General features: G+C 49.7%; 2 protein-coding genes across 2 annotated transcripts; both read left to right on the forward strand.

The window, feature by feature from the left end:
• Positions 1-5,238: 5,238 nt before the first annotated feature.
• On the forward strand, positions 5,239-10,624 carry LOC142132624 (protein DDI1 homolog 2-like; the record flags this gene model as incomplete). The annotated part of the gene is made up of 9 exons (XM_075194430.1): positions 5,239-5,395; positions 5,965-6,186; positions 6,278-6,404; positions 6,830-6,957; positions 7,045-7,173; positions 8,076-8,179; positions 8,325-8,514; positions 9,128-9,188; positions 10,494-10,624. Coding segments are annotated over 8 exons (1,074 nt in total), but the record flags the coding sequence as incomplete, so codon positions are not given.
• On the forward strand, positions 10,436-14,301 carry RSC1A1 (regulator of solute carriers 1). The gene has a single exon (XM_075194431.1). The coding sequence runs from the start codon at positions 10,436-10,438 to the stop codon at positions 11,885-11,887; it is 1,452 nt and encodes a 483-aa protein (XP_075050532.1). The 3' UTR covers positions 11,888-14,301.
• The last annotated feature ends 939 nt before the right edge of the window (positions 14,302-15,240 follow it).

Genomic DNA, 15,240 nt, shown 5'->3' on the forward strand with positions numbered 1-15,240 from the left:
TACTGGAGGGAGGGGGGGAGAGATCTGTGTGTGTGGGAGACTGGGGGGAGAGATCTGTGTGTGTGGGAGACTGGAGGGGGGGGGAGAGATCTGTGTGTGTGGGGGAGACTGGAGGAGGGGGGGGGGGAGAGAGATCTGTGTGTGTGGGAGACTGGAGGAGGGGGGGGGAGAGATCTGTGTGTGTGGGAGACTGGAGGAGGGGGGGGGAGAGATCTGTGTGTGTGGGAGACTGGAGGGAGGGGGGGAGAGATCTGTGTGTGTGGGAGACTGGGGGGAGAGATCTGTGTGTGTGGGAGACTGGAGGAGGGGGGGGGAGAGATCTGTGTGTGTGGGAGACTGGAGGAGGGGGGGGGAGATCTGTGTGTGTGGGAGACTGGAGGGGGAGGGAGAGATCTGTGTATGTGGGAGACTGGAGGGAGGGGGGGGAGATCTGTGTGTGTGTGGGAGACTGGAGGAGGGGGGGGGAGAGATCTGTGTGTGTGGGAGACTGGAGGAGGGGGGGGGAGAGATCTGTGTGTGTGGGAGACTGGAGGAGGGGGGGGGAGAGATCTGTGTGTGTGGGAGACTGGAGGAGGGGGGGGGAGAGATCTGTGTGTGTGGGAGACTGGAGGAGGGGGGGGAGAGATCTGTGTGTGTGTGAGACTGGAGGGAGGGGGGGGAGATATCTGTGTGTGTGTGAGACTGGAGGGAGGGGGGGGAGATCTGTGTGTGTGGGAGACTGGAGGAGGGGGGGAGAGATCTGTGTGTGTGGGAGACTGGAGGAGGGGGGGGGAGAGATCTGTGTGTGTGGGAGACTGGAGGAGGGGGGGGGAGAGATCTGTGTGTGTGTGGGAGACTGGAGGAGGGGGGGGGGAGAGATCTGTGTGTGTGGGAGACTGGAGGAGGGGGGGAGAGATCTGTGTGTGTGGGAGACTGGAGGAGGGGGGGAGAGATCTGTGTGTGCGGGAGACTGGAGGAGGCGGGGAGAGATCTGTGTGTGCGGGAGACTGGAGGGGGGGGGGGAGAGAGATCTGTGTGTGTGGGAGACTGGAGGAGGGGGGGGGAGAGAGATCTGTGTGTGTGGGAGACTGGAGGGAGGGGGGAGAGAGATCTGTGTGTGCGGGAGACTGGAGGGAGGGGGGGAGAGATCTGTATGTGTGGGAGACTGGAGGGAGGGGGGGAGAGATCTGTATGTGTGGGAGACTGGAGGGAGGGGGGAGAGATCTGTGTGTGTGGGAGACTGGGGGGGAGAGATCTGTGTGTGTGGGAGACTGGAGGGGGGGGGGAGAGATCTGTGTGTGTGGGAGACTGGAGGGAGGGGGGGAGAGATCTGTGTGTGTGGGAGACTGGGGGGGAGAGATCTGTGTGTGTGGGAGACTGGAGGGGGGGGGGAGAGATCTGTATGTGTGGGAGACTGGAGGGAGGGGGGGAGAGATCTGTGTGTGTGGGAGACTGGGGGGGAGAGATCTGTGTGTGTGGGAGACTGGAGGGGGGGGGGGGAGAGATCTGTGTGTGTGGGGGAGACTGGAGGAGGGGGGGGGAGAGAGATCTGTGTGTGTGTGGGAGACTGGAGGGGGGGGGAGAGATCTGTGTGTGCGGGAGACTGGAGGGGGGGAGAGATCTGTGTGTGGGAGACTGGAGGGGGGGGGGGAGATGTGTGTGTGTGGGAGACTGGAGGAGGGGGGGAGATCTGTGTGTGTGGGAGACTGGAGGAGGGGGGGGAGATCTGTGTGTGTGGGAGACTGGAGGAGGGGGGGGGAGAGAGATCTGTGTGTGTGGGAGACTGGAGGAGGGGGGGGGGAGAGATCTGTGTGTGGGAGACTGGAGGGGGGGGGGAGATGTGTGTGTGTGTGGGAGACTGGAGGGGGGGGGGAGATGTGTGTGTGTGGGAGACTGGAGGAGGGGGGGGAGATCTGTGTGTGTGGGAGACTGGAGGAGGGGGGGCGAGATCTGTGTGTGTGGGAGACTGGAGGAGGGGGGGGGGAGAGATCTGTGTGTGTGGGAGACTGGAGGAGGGGGGGGGGGAGAGATCTGTGTGTGTGGGAGACTGGAGGAGGGGGGGGGAGAGATCTGTGTGTGTGGGAGACTGGAGGAGGGGGGAGGGGAGAGATCTGTGTGTGTGGGAGACTGGAGGAGGGGGGGGAGATCTGTGTGTGTGGGAGACTGGAGGAGGGGGGGGGGAGAGATCTGTGTGTGTGGGAGACTGGAGGAGGGGGGGGAGATCTGTGTGTGTGGGAGACTGGAGGAGGGGGGGGGGAGAGATCTGTGTGTGTGGGAGACTGGAGGAGGGGGGGGGGAGAGATCTGTGTGTGGGAGACTGGAGGGGGGGGGAGATGTGTGTGTGTGGGAGACTGGAGGAGGGGGGGAGATCTGTGTGTGTGGGAGACTGGAGGAGGGGGGGGGAGATCTGTGTGTGTGGGAGACTGGAGGAGGGGGGGGGAGAGATCTGTGTGTGTGGGAGACTGGAGGAGGGGGGGGGGAGAGATCTGTGTGTGTGGGAGACTGGAGGAGGGGGGGGGGGAGAGATCTGTGTGTGTGGGAGACTGGAGGAGGGGGGAGGGGAGAGATCTGTGTGTGTGTGGGAGACTGGAGGAGGGGGGGGAGAGATCTGTGTGTGTGGGAGAGTGGAGGGAGGGGGGGGAGAGATCTGTGTGTGTGGGAGAGTGGAGGGAGGAGGGGAGAGATCTGTGTGTGTGGGAGACTGGAGGGAGGGGGGGGAGATCTGTGTGTGTGGGAGAGTGGAGGGGGGGGGGGAGAGATCTGTGTGTGTGGGAGAGTGGAGGGGGGGGGGGAGAGATCTGTGTGTGTGGGAGAGTGGAGGGAGGGGGGGAGAGATCTGTGTGTGTGGGAGAGTGGAGGGAGGGGGGGGAGAGATCTGTGTGTGTGGGAGAGTGGAGGGGGGGGGAGAGATCTGTGTGTGTGGGAGAGTGGAGGGGGGGGGGGGAGAGATCTGTGTGCAGGACAGGGCACTTCATTCCTCATGGAGGTCTGGGGATTTTTGACTTGTGTATGACAGGGAAGGACATCAGTGGAGAGAGTGCAGCCCCCACATTAGTACTGCAGCCCCCACATTAGTACTGCAGTACTCTGGATAACTCCAGGTTTGGGGCTATTCCTGGCTCCTTATAACTTGTTCATACAGAATGTGGTGTAAGGTCTGGGGCGTTCCCATCACAGCAGCCCTATCACTCATTGATCCCTACTGTACACACGTCGGTAGTTCTACTCTCATGGTATTACTGTGCTACATAACGCCTTGTACAATGCCTACAAGTCAGGGGCCCTCTGTGGCCCTGATATATAGTCTTCATGGTATATGCCACCTCCGGCAGCACAGCAGGAGATCTGTGTCACTGAGGAAGCTGGCTCAGTAGCAGGTATAGTCTGACAGCTCGGAGCGGGGTCCCTGGGTGCGGGGAGCGGCGGGGTCCCTGGGTGCGGGGAGCGGCGGGGTCCCTGGGTGCGGGGAGCGGGGTCCCTCGGTGCGGGGAGCGGCAGGGTCCCTGGGTGCGGGGAGCGGGGTCCCTGGCCACCTTCCAGTCTGAACGTTACTATAAAGGTGATCGGTGAGGTTCTGCAGGACACATTAGCAGTGAGACGTGTATCTAGGGATATGATGAGTGATGCAGTTGGTGGAGTGTGTACATCTGGTATATCCTGCAATATAAGGAGATTACAGTACTGAGGAGAGAGAGCCCTATGAAGGGAGGAGTTGTTGTCTGTAGATGGATAAGGAGCAGCTGACCAGGTTTAGCAGACAGTTTATAGGGTAATCTCCAGAAACATATGGCTGATTTATTGTGCTCTCCTGCAGTGATCCTCCGTTAATTACTGATCAGTGATTTATGATCAGCAGCCTATGTGTGTATGTGTCTGGTATATGTTCTGCTAGATTACACTGGGTATAAACATTGTAAGTGGACTGTCCATCTGGGAGAAAAGAAGTAGTGGATATATGTTCTTCTCATACCAGAATATCTACAGTAACGGTCATTGTAGGGTGCGCTGGGGTTTCCTCCCACACTCCAAAAACATACTAGTAGGTTGATTGGCTGCTAACAATTTGACCCTTCTCTCGCTGCATGTCTGTGTGATGTGGAAGCCAACCTGACTGACACAATATTGACTCTTTATGGTTAATATTGTTTCAATTAAGCAATACAATATTCTTATGTTTTATGTGTCCAATTCTGTTCTTTTCAGAATCCAGCTGGAAGGGGTCAGCGGGTGACATGGTTTGAGCAGATGTATTCTTAGTGCAGAAGGACAATCTTATTTACCTATAAGTTTAAAGAACAAGGAGAAAGGTCAAACTAAATAAAGTGAAGTGAGATTTGGGATCCCAACAATTATAACAATGTTGGTTTATGTGGTTTCCTTATCTCAAGGGAGACAATGTTCTATAGAAACTTCTTTACCATATTAGCATATTGTAAATAAGATTATAGATCTTTGTCTAACATATGCTGTTAAAATGTATAAAAGCTTGTACTTGTCTGCACCATGACACATCATCATCACCATTTATTTATATAGCGCCACTGATTCCGCAGCGCTGTACAGAGAACTTGCTCACATCAGTCCCTGTCCCATTGGAGCTTACAGTCTAAATTCCCCTAATATACACACAGACATACACACACACTCACAGACTAGAGTCAATTTTTGATAGCAACCAATTAACCTACTTGTATGTTTTTGGAGTGTGGGAGGAAACCGGAGCACCCAGAGGAAACCCACACAAACACGAGGAGAACATACAAACTCCACACAGATAAGGCCATGGTCGGGATTTGAACTCATGACCCCAGCACTGTAAGGCAGAAGTGCTAACCACTAGGCCACCGTGCTGCCCCCACCGCTCTTTGCTTGGAGGTGTCCACATCTGATGTGAAAGGAATAAAGACTTCATACTTACTTCAGAAGACTTTAAAAATACTTTTTGCTTTATCATGTGTTAGGGAATTTAGACTGTAAGCTCCAATGGGGCAGGGACTAATGTGAATGAGTTCTCTGTACAGCGCTGCAGAATTAGTGGCGCTATATAAATAGCTGATGATGATTGTACCACTCGCATGTTTCCTGCTATAACGCTTAATGCATCTTTCAGTAATGTGACGTTACCTGTCCTCAATAATGAATGAGATTATTTAATGAAGCTAACATCATCGTCTGGGATAACCATCTGCAGAACGAGAGGTGCCTGAGGTCCTCACCTTTTCCATAGTCACAGCGTCTTCTGTGTCCTGCCAGTAATAATGTGGGGCTCACACTGTTCTCTTTCAGATCATCTATGCAGAGAGGCCGCTGACAGACAACCAGAGATCATTGACGTCCTATGGGCTAAAAGATGGCGACGTGGTGGTCTTGCGTCAGAAAGATCCCACAGAGACGCGGCCTGCAGCGCAGTTTCCAGGTACGCTGCTGCGATCACATGGGATGAGAGAGGCACATACAAGCCAGAACCCGCTCCGCTGGTTACCTGTAATGACATTACACCCTTTGCTGCGATCGTTGTCCGGCTGATCACACCTTCTGCCACATCTACCAACCTGTCAGATAATATTTCCATTCCATGTGTGGAGGGTTTAAGGACAGATCGGGGAATTATGGAGTAAACAGAAGAATGGTCGCCATGCTTGTTCACCCTAATGCCGTAGGGGGTGGAGCTTCTCTCACCAAGCAGGCAGAGTTTGAGTGACAGCTCTGCAGAAATGCTCGCTTTGGATTGGTGAAATAATAAATGGGGCAGGGCCAGTAATGTCCCAGTAACTCACCTTAATGACCTGTATGAGATCCCATAAGGACCCTATTTGGTGTAGGAGGAGCTTCAGCTGTCTGTAATGAAGGGGTTATACTTCTATTGTACCAGCTGCAGGGTGACCCTGAACAGTGCATCTGACCTCCCATTACATGCCTGAGGTGTATAGGTTTTGTTAGATGCTCCCTTTGTGGTGATAATGCTGGGTTCTGTGCTCTCTTCAGGGTTACCCAGGATAGACTTCAGCAGCATCGCAGTTCCCGGGACCTCCAGACAAACGGCTTCTCCCCAGCCCAACACGACTGCTCCAGATTCCACATCGTTTCCTCAGGGGCTGGATAACCCTGCTCTGCTACGGGAAATGCTGCTGACCAATCCCCATGAGCTGTCGCTGCTGAAAGAGCGGAATCCACCTCTGGCCGAGGCGCTGCTGAGCGGAGATTTGGGTGAGTGATGTCTCCCCGTGTCTGGGTGTGGCTTCCTGGGGGGGAGGGGGGGCGCTGTACGTTACGTGAGCTGATTTTATGTCTCCTGCAGAGAAATTCACTAAGGTCCTCCTGGAGCAACAACAGGAGAGAGCCAGGCGGGAGCAGGAGAGGATACGCCTTTTCTCCGCGGACCCTTTCGACCTGGAAGCGCAGGCTAAGATAGAGGAAGACATAAGGTGAGGCGCACATTTCCTGTGAGGGACTTTATTCCCTCTTGTTGATATCGTGACATCATCCTGCTCTATCTGGAAACCAGTTAGTAACAATAGACCATGATACATCATCACCTTTGGCAGCAGCCTTGGTTTGGTTCAGAGGACCGTGTTCAGTTTCGGCTGTAGCTCGAGTTGCTGTACTCTGATTGTATATTTTGTGGATCACTGGGCATGTAGGTGTTATCAGAATAATTTTATGCATAGCAAGATAATGTTATATTTCATACTAAGGACAGTTCTCAGGTGATGTCTATTTGTGGCTTAGACAGTGTAAGCAGCTATTTATAACCCCTGCTTATGGACGTGCATCTCCTGTGAAAGCCCCCGCAGATCCCGTTGTGGGGTGATTTGGAGACTCTCCATGACCTGTACGGTTCTCCCCTCAGGCAGCAGAACATCGAGGAGAACATGACCATCGCGATGGAGGAGGCTCCTGAGAGCTTCGGCCAGGTGGTGATGCTGTATATTAACTGCAAGGTGAATGGTTACCCCGTAAAGGCGTTCGTAGATTCAGGTGAGGACCAGCCGGCAGTGAGGATATCTGAGGAATTGGGGTCTTCATGGCCTCAGGGGAGTCACCGTTTTCTGTTTCTCATGGCAGGTGCCCAGATGACAATAATGAGCCAGGCCTGTGCGGAGCGGTGCCATATCATGAGACTAGTAGACAGACGGTGGGCCGGGATAGCTAAGGGGGTCGGCACGCAGAAAATCATCGGCAGAGTGCATCTGGGTGAGTTTAACTTCCCTGAAGCATATTTTTTCATTGCATGATACAAAATAATCTTAAAACGTTGCCAAGTGGTGTAAAACTCTAGAGACCGTATGGGGACCAGATCCTGGGAGTTGTTAGTCCCTGGTCTATAGGCTGTATGGGGACCAGATCCTGGGAGTTGTTAGTCCCTGGTCTATAGGCTGTATGGGGACCAGATCCTGGGAGTTGTTAGTCCCTGGTCTATAGGCTGTATGGGGACCAGATCCTGGGAGTTGTTAGTCCCTGGTCTATAGGCTGTATGGGGACCAGATCCTGGGAGTTGTTAGTCCCTGGTCTATAGGCTGTATGGGGACCAGATCCTGGGAGTTGTTAGTCCCTGGTCTATAAGCTGTATGGGGACCAGATCCTGGGAGTTGTTAGTCCCTGGTCTATAAGCTGTATGGGGACCAGATCCTGGGAGTTGTTAGTCCCTGGTCTATAGGCTGTATGGGGACCAGATCCTGGGAGTTGTTAGTCCCTGGTCTATAGGCTGTATGGGGACCAGATCCTGGGAGTTGTTAGTCCCTGGTCTATAAGCTGTATGGGGACCAGATCCTGGGAGTTGTTAGTCCCTGGTCTATAGGCTGTATGGGGACCAGATCCTGGGAGTTGTTAGTCCCTGGTCTATAGGCTGTATGGGGACCAGATCCTGGGAGTTGTTAGTCCCTGGTCTATAGGCTGTATGGGGACCAGATCCTGGGAGTTGTTAGTCCCTGGTCTATAGGCTGTATGGGGACCAGATCCTGGGAGTTGTTAGTCCCTGGTCTATAGGCTGTATGGGGACCAGATCCTGGGAGTTGTTGGTCTCTGATATAGATATATACTTTAGAATGTATATAGGGAACAGACTGCAGCTCACTAAATTCTCTTATTTGTTATAGCTCAGGTACAGATAGAAGGTGATTTCCTGCCCTGCTCATTCTCTATCTTGGAGGAGCAGCCTATGGACATGCTGCTCGGCCTAGACATGCTGAAGAGACATCAGGTATGTGATGGTGACATAGATGGTAGGATCTAGAGTCCCCTCCTCGCTGATATGGAGGATGTCCGGTACAGGTAGATCGATGTCTGACGCAACTGTTTGTGCGTGATACAGGGGCAGATCCTGACCTAAATGTGTCCTCTTGCAGTGTTCCATTGACCTGGAGAAGAATGTCTTAGTGATTGGCACGACGGGCACCCGTACTAGCTTCCTGCCCGAGGGCGAGCTTCCTGAGTGTGCCCGACTGGCATACGGCCCAGGGAGGGAGGATATGCGCCCTGAAGAGATTGCAGATCGCGAGTTAGCGGAAGTATTGCAGAAATCTGCTGAGGAAGCAGGTACATGATGCATGGCTTGTCCGCACACGCGTGTAGTTGTGTGCATGTGTTGGGAATCTTTTCTCTTACATTATTAACCTGCCACACGGCCTGCACTGTGTTTGGTGTGGTCTGTGTAATGTGCTTGTTCCATCTGCCTGTCCATATCCCTATAGAAATGGGATAGATGGCTCTATAAATCTCTCCCTCCATATAGACAGACGACCTTCTCAATAGGACCGCATGTTCATGGGTAATTTTTATGTAAATGTCTATTCTGTAAATTTGGAGCAACACAACGCTACAAATAAATCTACTTTTACTTTCTGCTCTTCTGCCTTCTCAATGGTGTCTTACGTTCTGCCCACTAGTTGTACATAGTTCTGTATGATGTCTCATCACCCCCCAAATCCCTGCTCCAACGCTGATCTGTATGGACAATTAGCAGAGTCTGCTTCCTACAGCCGATGCCAGAGCAGTATGCGGCTGGGTGGTCCGTAACAGGCAATGAAAATTCATACGTGTTTGAATGTGACTGGAAGAACACAGGACCCAGACCACTAACTAACTGCACGTGGCTTGTTGTGTTCTCCTAATATTAGTTTGCTGTTTTTGTCTTTCCTAATCCACACAGACCAGCAGAATCCATGATGCATGTGTGTGTAATCTGGCACAGGAGGGGGACCGTACAGCAGGTAACTTATCAGCTAAGATAATGCTGTTCTCGTTTGTCATTTCAAATTTAAATGGTTAACAATATGCAGGAAAGTGTGGTGAAAAATTTCTAGTTCCTGAGAATGCAGCTTATCAATTCACTAGGAACCAGTGACATCACTGAGAGTGCAGCCTATCCAGTCACTAGGAGCCAGTGACATCACTGAGAGTGCAGCCTATCCAGTCACTAGGAGCCAGTGACATCACTGAGAGTGCAGCCTATCCAGTCACTAGGAGCCAGTGACATCACTGAGAGTGCAGCCTATCCAGTCACTAGGAACCAGTGACATCACTGAGAGTGCAGCCTATCTAGTCACTAGGAGCCAGTGACATCACTGAGAGTGCAGCCTATCCAGTCACTAGGAACCAGTGACATCACTGAGAGTGCAGCCTATCCAGTCACTAGGAACCAGTGACATCACTGAGAGTGCAGCCTATCCAGTCACTAGGAGCCAGTGACATCACTGAGAGTGCAGCCTATCCAGTCACTAGGAGCCAGTGACATCACTGAGAGTGCAGCCTATCCAGTCACTAGGAGCCAGTGACATCACTGAGAGTGCAGCCTATCCAGTCACTAGGAGCCAGTGACATCACTGAGAGTGCAGCCTATCCAGTCACTAGGAGCCAGTGACATCACTGAGAGTGCAGCCTATCCAGTCACTAGGAACCAGTGACATCACTGAGAGTGCAGCCTATCCAGTCACTAGGAACCAGTGACATCACTGAGAGTGCAGCCTATCCAGTCACTAGGAGCCAGTGACATCACTGAGAGTTCAGCCTATCCAGTCACTAGGATCCAGTGACATCACTGAGAATGCAGGAAACAGTGACGTCACATATGACCTGTGTATTTTTCATGAATGGGAGCCCTCTTGTATTGATCAAGAAGCGGTCTAACAAAATCCTCATTAGGGGAAAGTCAGTTCCCAATTAAGAGCACAGTATTTTGGTGCTAGTCATGTTCTCCGTTGAATTTAGCATCAGTTCAGCCACAGTCTACCATGCTTAACGCAGTGGAACACGGGCAGCTTAGCAGCATCTGTCTACCCATATCCTGATAGGTTTTGTTGTTAGAAAGTTTCATGCTCCATCACATGACATTATATAGTGCTATATGGAACACGCTGCGTCACATTATATTATATAGTAGGATATGGAACAAGATCCATCTCATGACATTATATGGTAGTATATGTAACACACTCCATCACGTGACAGGTAGTATTACATGGAACACGCTCCATCACACGATAATGTCCCCAATTCTTTTTTTGTTCTGTTTGCAGACAAGGAATCTACCTCAGTGGAAGGTCCATCTCTGGTGCCACCAACTGATGGACTTCACCAACCCGTCCATGCTTCAGGCACTGCTTCAACACCCCTCGCTCATTCTATTTCCACCCAGATCAGTGACTGCTCAAACCTGTCCACTGCGACCGAGAGCAGCAAGCCACCAACAAACCTGCCCAAAGCAGATGCCGTCTGTGATGGTGACCAGAGCTCACATCATTGGTCAGGACATTCAGTTGGCGACGACAGAAGTACAGCAGTTCCAGATTCTCCGTTGTCTAATGATGAGGGTACAGGGTCCATATTGGCTTCTGCTGACGAACTTGCAGATAGCTCCGTACCAGACCTTGAAGCTGAGCAGAACGATTTCATTATTAAGAGCGCTGAGTCCTATATCCACACAGCCTCTCATAATGAGCAGTCTAATTTGGAGCTCCACACGGATGACCTGCCTTGTTCTTCTGTGTCTGCATTGGTTTATGATGTGGATGAAGGACAGCAGAAGATGGCGGCTCTTTGTGACAGTGCTGAAGACACATTAGAAGTTGACACAGAGACTATTCCTTACCCTGCCATCGATGTTGAGTGCTGCAGACGCCTTTTCACGGATGTTGCGGTTGCTGGGTTGTCTGAGCTGCAGGAAAATGCTGAAAACCAGCCAGTTTCTTCGAATGACATGACCGTTGATGTAGTGTCTGAAGAAGTGGACAGTACCACCAAGCAAGATTACCCAAACCCGGCAAACATCTCTGGCCAAGATTTACAGGAAAGCTGCTTCTCTTTGGCTACTGCCTTGAAAGAACTCCATAAATTATTAGTCACCAGTGGTCAGGGTTCCTGTAGATCAGTAGCAGATGGGAAAGCATTTTCAGAATCTATTATTACAGATGTAGATCAGGGAAACAATCCGGAGTGTTCCCAAGAGGGGGACTCTAACGACAATTACTACGAAATTGGTAACGAGGTTTCCCTGTGTGATGAGAACATTTGCATCAAAGACCCTGAAGACTCCATGTGTACAGAGACCACAGTCAGCACCACTGATGTTTGTTCCGATGGAGTGGAGAGTTACGTTGAACCATCTAATATTTTGGGATCTCCTCTAATACACACAACGTCCCCAAGTGAAGTACGGCTGAGCTCTAATGGTAACGATGTGTATGATGGCAATCTTCCAAGACTAAGCACTGATCCTGAGGGTCTCGTCGGTGAACAGATCTCTTCTGGCCCACAGCCAGATCCCTCCTTTTCCTCAGCATCTGCTGTAGAGCGGATTGTCCATGCAGGGTTCTCATTGCCGGATGCTCTTCTAGCCCTAGAGCGGGCCGAGGGGAATGTGGAGCTGGCTCTGCTTGCCTTACTTGCTAAAAATATTGTAGTCCCCACGTAACTTATTTCCTTATTGGAAAAGCAAGAAGCAAAGTCCGACCTGTCTGGTTTTAGAGTGTGTCGTACTTCTTGGGGTGGAGCTGTTTTCTCCGCCTTCACAGAGTCCGTTGAGAACGTAACTTGTCCTTCGCACCCATCAGCCTGGACGAAACTTGTAAATCTTGGTGGAATGGCGGTCCTGCTGGGCGAATCCCATCTCTGCGTTTGTTGCCCTGATTGTCCTGCTGTGGGTAAAAAGTTGAGAGTTGACTCTTTCCAAAACTGTTGTTGACACGTTTCAAAAAAAAAAAAAAAAAAAAATTGTTTGGCCCGCACTGTGCTCTTCCTGAAGCCATGACAGCGATTCTGTTTGTTTCTAAACCAAGGAAAATGGATGTCTGTGCACTATTGGTTTTCAGAGTTTATTGAAAAGAAATCCATGCTTATCCAAGAGCCATAGAGAATGCAGTTTTCTATTTCTTCACATCACTTTTAATGTATTTTTAAAAACTTAAAAACAAAAAAAATGATATCCTAAGTCCAGTGCAGCCTGCTGGTGACATAGTGTATTGCAGCTACATACTTGTGACTGGTAAAAATAGAGGCCTCATTACTCGTGTTAAAGTATTCAGACTATCCTACCTTTAAATCTTACAGGATACATTAAGGAAAATGTTTCCTCAAGAGGTAAAATAATTAAATTGTATTTAAATCTTAATCTAAGTGCATCTACTCTTAATGAGAAATAATATTGTACCCACTTGCTGCAAATTCCCTGCGCAGTCATTGGGTGGTAATCTGGCCACACACAATCCAATTCTGCGGCTCTACACTTGGGTCATGTTATCTGGCCAAAGACGGATTAGATCCGGCTACTCAGACGCTGCTCTTGAGTGTCTGGATCACTTCCGACTCCATCGCAGCTTGTTGTATAATGAGACGATGGCTCGGATAGCAGACATGTTTCTCTGTGCCACATAATGATCCTAGATAATTGGTGCTTGAAGACGCCAAACCGCTGCTTCTTGTGCCACTTTGTAAGCACAGGGAATGCTGGGATGTCGTCTGCGGAAATCTGTTTTTATTTGTTTCACCTAATGGGGGTGGTTGATGCCTTAATTCACTTCTTAAAGATTGGCGTAATTCAGAAGACGTATTATTGTAATAAGACAACCAGTATTTAATACGTCAGTTGGGCATATTCACTTGACACCTGGTGATCTCTGTACAGCGGCACCTGCTGTCACTTACAGGTAACATCGGCTGGTCACAGATCCATCAGACGGAGAGCTGGGAATTACTGTATTTTCTATTATTTCAGTAACTGGGTCATCATCCACTTTTGGACAAATGCTTCTGTTTAGTTTGTGGCCCACTCCTATATTATATATGGGGTAGGTATCACAATCCTCCATTACCTGAAAAGAGCCGCGGGCCTGCGCTACTTACCAGGTGAGCTTACAGCTTTCCATGCCTGATGACGTAATAAGACAAGCGTCCATACCTTTAAGTGTAACTGACATTGTGTGTGGGGCTGCCCTGATATGGAAAACCATTTATTTAATGCACCCAGTCTTTCCATCTGTAATATGGGAGATCATTCTACTGATGACTGCAGTTCCTCATTCTACTGATGACTGCAGTTCCACATACCAAAGTTTCAACGTTTGAAAACTTTCCTTCCATCTCTGAATGTTCCTTGTCTTTCTCCATTAACCTTTACTTTAACTTGAAATTCATGTTTTCAGCCTCAGGGTTCCTTTGTCCTCTGTCCAGGTAATGGGCTGACATGGAAAAGAAACAGACTTCAGTTGCTTAAGCGCTGCCATTCAGTGAATAACCTCATTGACTCCTTGCCTCTAAGTGTACCGTCACCTCCTGATGTGTTTTTATTTAATCTTATTTGTAGTTTTTAACAATCGTATCCTGGGTCTCTCATTAGTTCTCTATATGTCCCATCTCACAAACTGGTGGTGTTAGAAGTTTCGGGTCAGTAAATGATTGGAAATAGAAGAACTCTGCCAATAAGGGTCTCAATAATTGTGAACTGTACGTTCTCCGTACACGGTCTAAAATGATTGTGGATCCCTGAATCCTTCTAATTGTGATGACTATTATTTACTTTTGTTATTGAGCACCCAAAAAGTTCTGCACACCAGAAGATAGTTGTGTTTCGGGAAGTGCATCTGGCTGTGCATGCGGAGCTTACTACTGTAATCTGCAATATATTATTCCAAGCTCTGGGTCATGCTGATGATGTACGTTGCTGATGGGAAGGTTTGGCAGCGCCGGGGACACTGGCTGTTTTGTGCCTTTTCTCATTGCTGGTTCTTCTTAGAACTTTTGGGCTTTCATTATTGGAGGACTGTGGTTTATACTGGATGTTTTAGGGTTGTGTACTTAATAAAGTGTTTTTTTTTTTTCCTTTTTTCTGAATTGTCTCCTGTCATCTTTGTTTGCATCCAAATTGCTCAATATAATTACTATACTTGTTGGAGAAGGTCTTACGGCGCAGGGGGAGCTGAACCTCTTGTTCCGAGCCCCCACGCCCATCCAAAATCTGCTTTAAAAAAATGTCTAATGCCTATCTGCTCTACGCAGGATATTTTTGTTACATTACAGTACTAAATGCTGCTATTTATACGCACCTATTTAACAAAAACATAGTTTTATATGCATACTAGCTAACGTATTACTTCATCCATGAGGGAAACATCCCATATTCTCCGCCACGCAATTCCCAGTCCCCCACCGCGGTGCACTCGTCAGCACTGTGAGTGATACATAATGGCCGAGCTTCATCCTGTCGGAGCACAATGATGACCTGACGACCCCCTGGTTGATATCTGCTGTTGTAACTAACGTCCTTCTAGACATCACAGTGGTTGTCCTTAGCCCAGGAGTTACTGTGTGGTAATGTAAAAGAATTCTACTATTTTACCATTAAATGCATCCAGTGGCCAATAAACTGAAAGTAAACCTAATGTAGGTAATCCATAAGACCCTAGTGCTGTCAGTGTATAGCCTACATCCATGTATATATGCGGTAACTGGATGTCTCTGAGGTTTTCCATTATCCAGAATAGGAAACATGAAGGGGGAGGAGTGCTCTGGCAACAAGCTGTGGATATTTCATGTTTGTGCATCTGTCTGAGCTGAGCTTCATCAATAAAGACCATAAACAGTAAGGGTTAAGACAGCAGCTAATAGCAATTACTGCTATTAATGGTTATCTGCCATGAAGCTCGTGTAATGTCTGACTGCATGACTGAAGTATCACAGGATGGACTTGTTGCTGCTCAAATCGAGGTCATTCAGCATCTTAAAGAGCAAGTAAAGCTACTATACTGCATCCACATCCAATGCACAGACAGC

The sequence above is a fragment of the Mixophyes fleayi genome, unplaced genomic scaffold (genome assembly GCF_038048845.1).
Source record: "Mixophyes fleayi isolate aMixFle1 unplaced genomic scaffold, aMixFle1.hap1 Scaffold_3628, whole genome shotgun sequence".
Classification (NCBI taxonomy): Eukaryota; Metazoa; Chordata; class Amphibia; order Anura; family Limnodynastidae; genus Mixophyes; species Mixophyes fleayi.

Bases quoted from the DNA above. Each gene is read 5' to 3' on its own strand.
- RSC1A1 (XM_075194431.1), top strand. From the start codon at position 10,436: ATGGAACACGCTCCATCACACGATAATGTCCCCAATTCTTTTTTTGTT.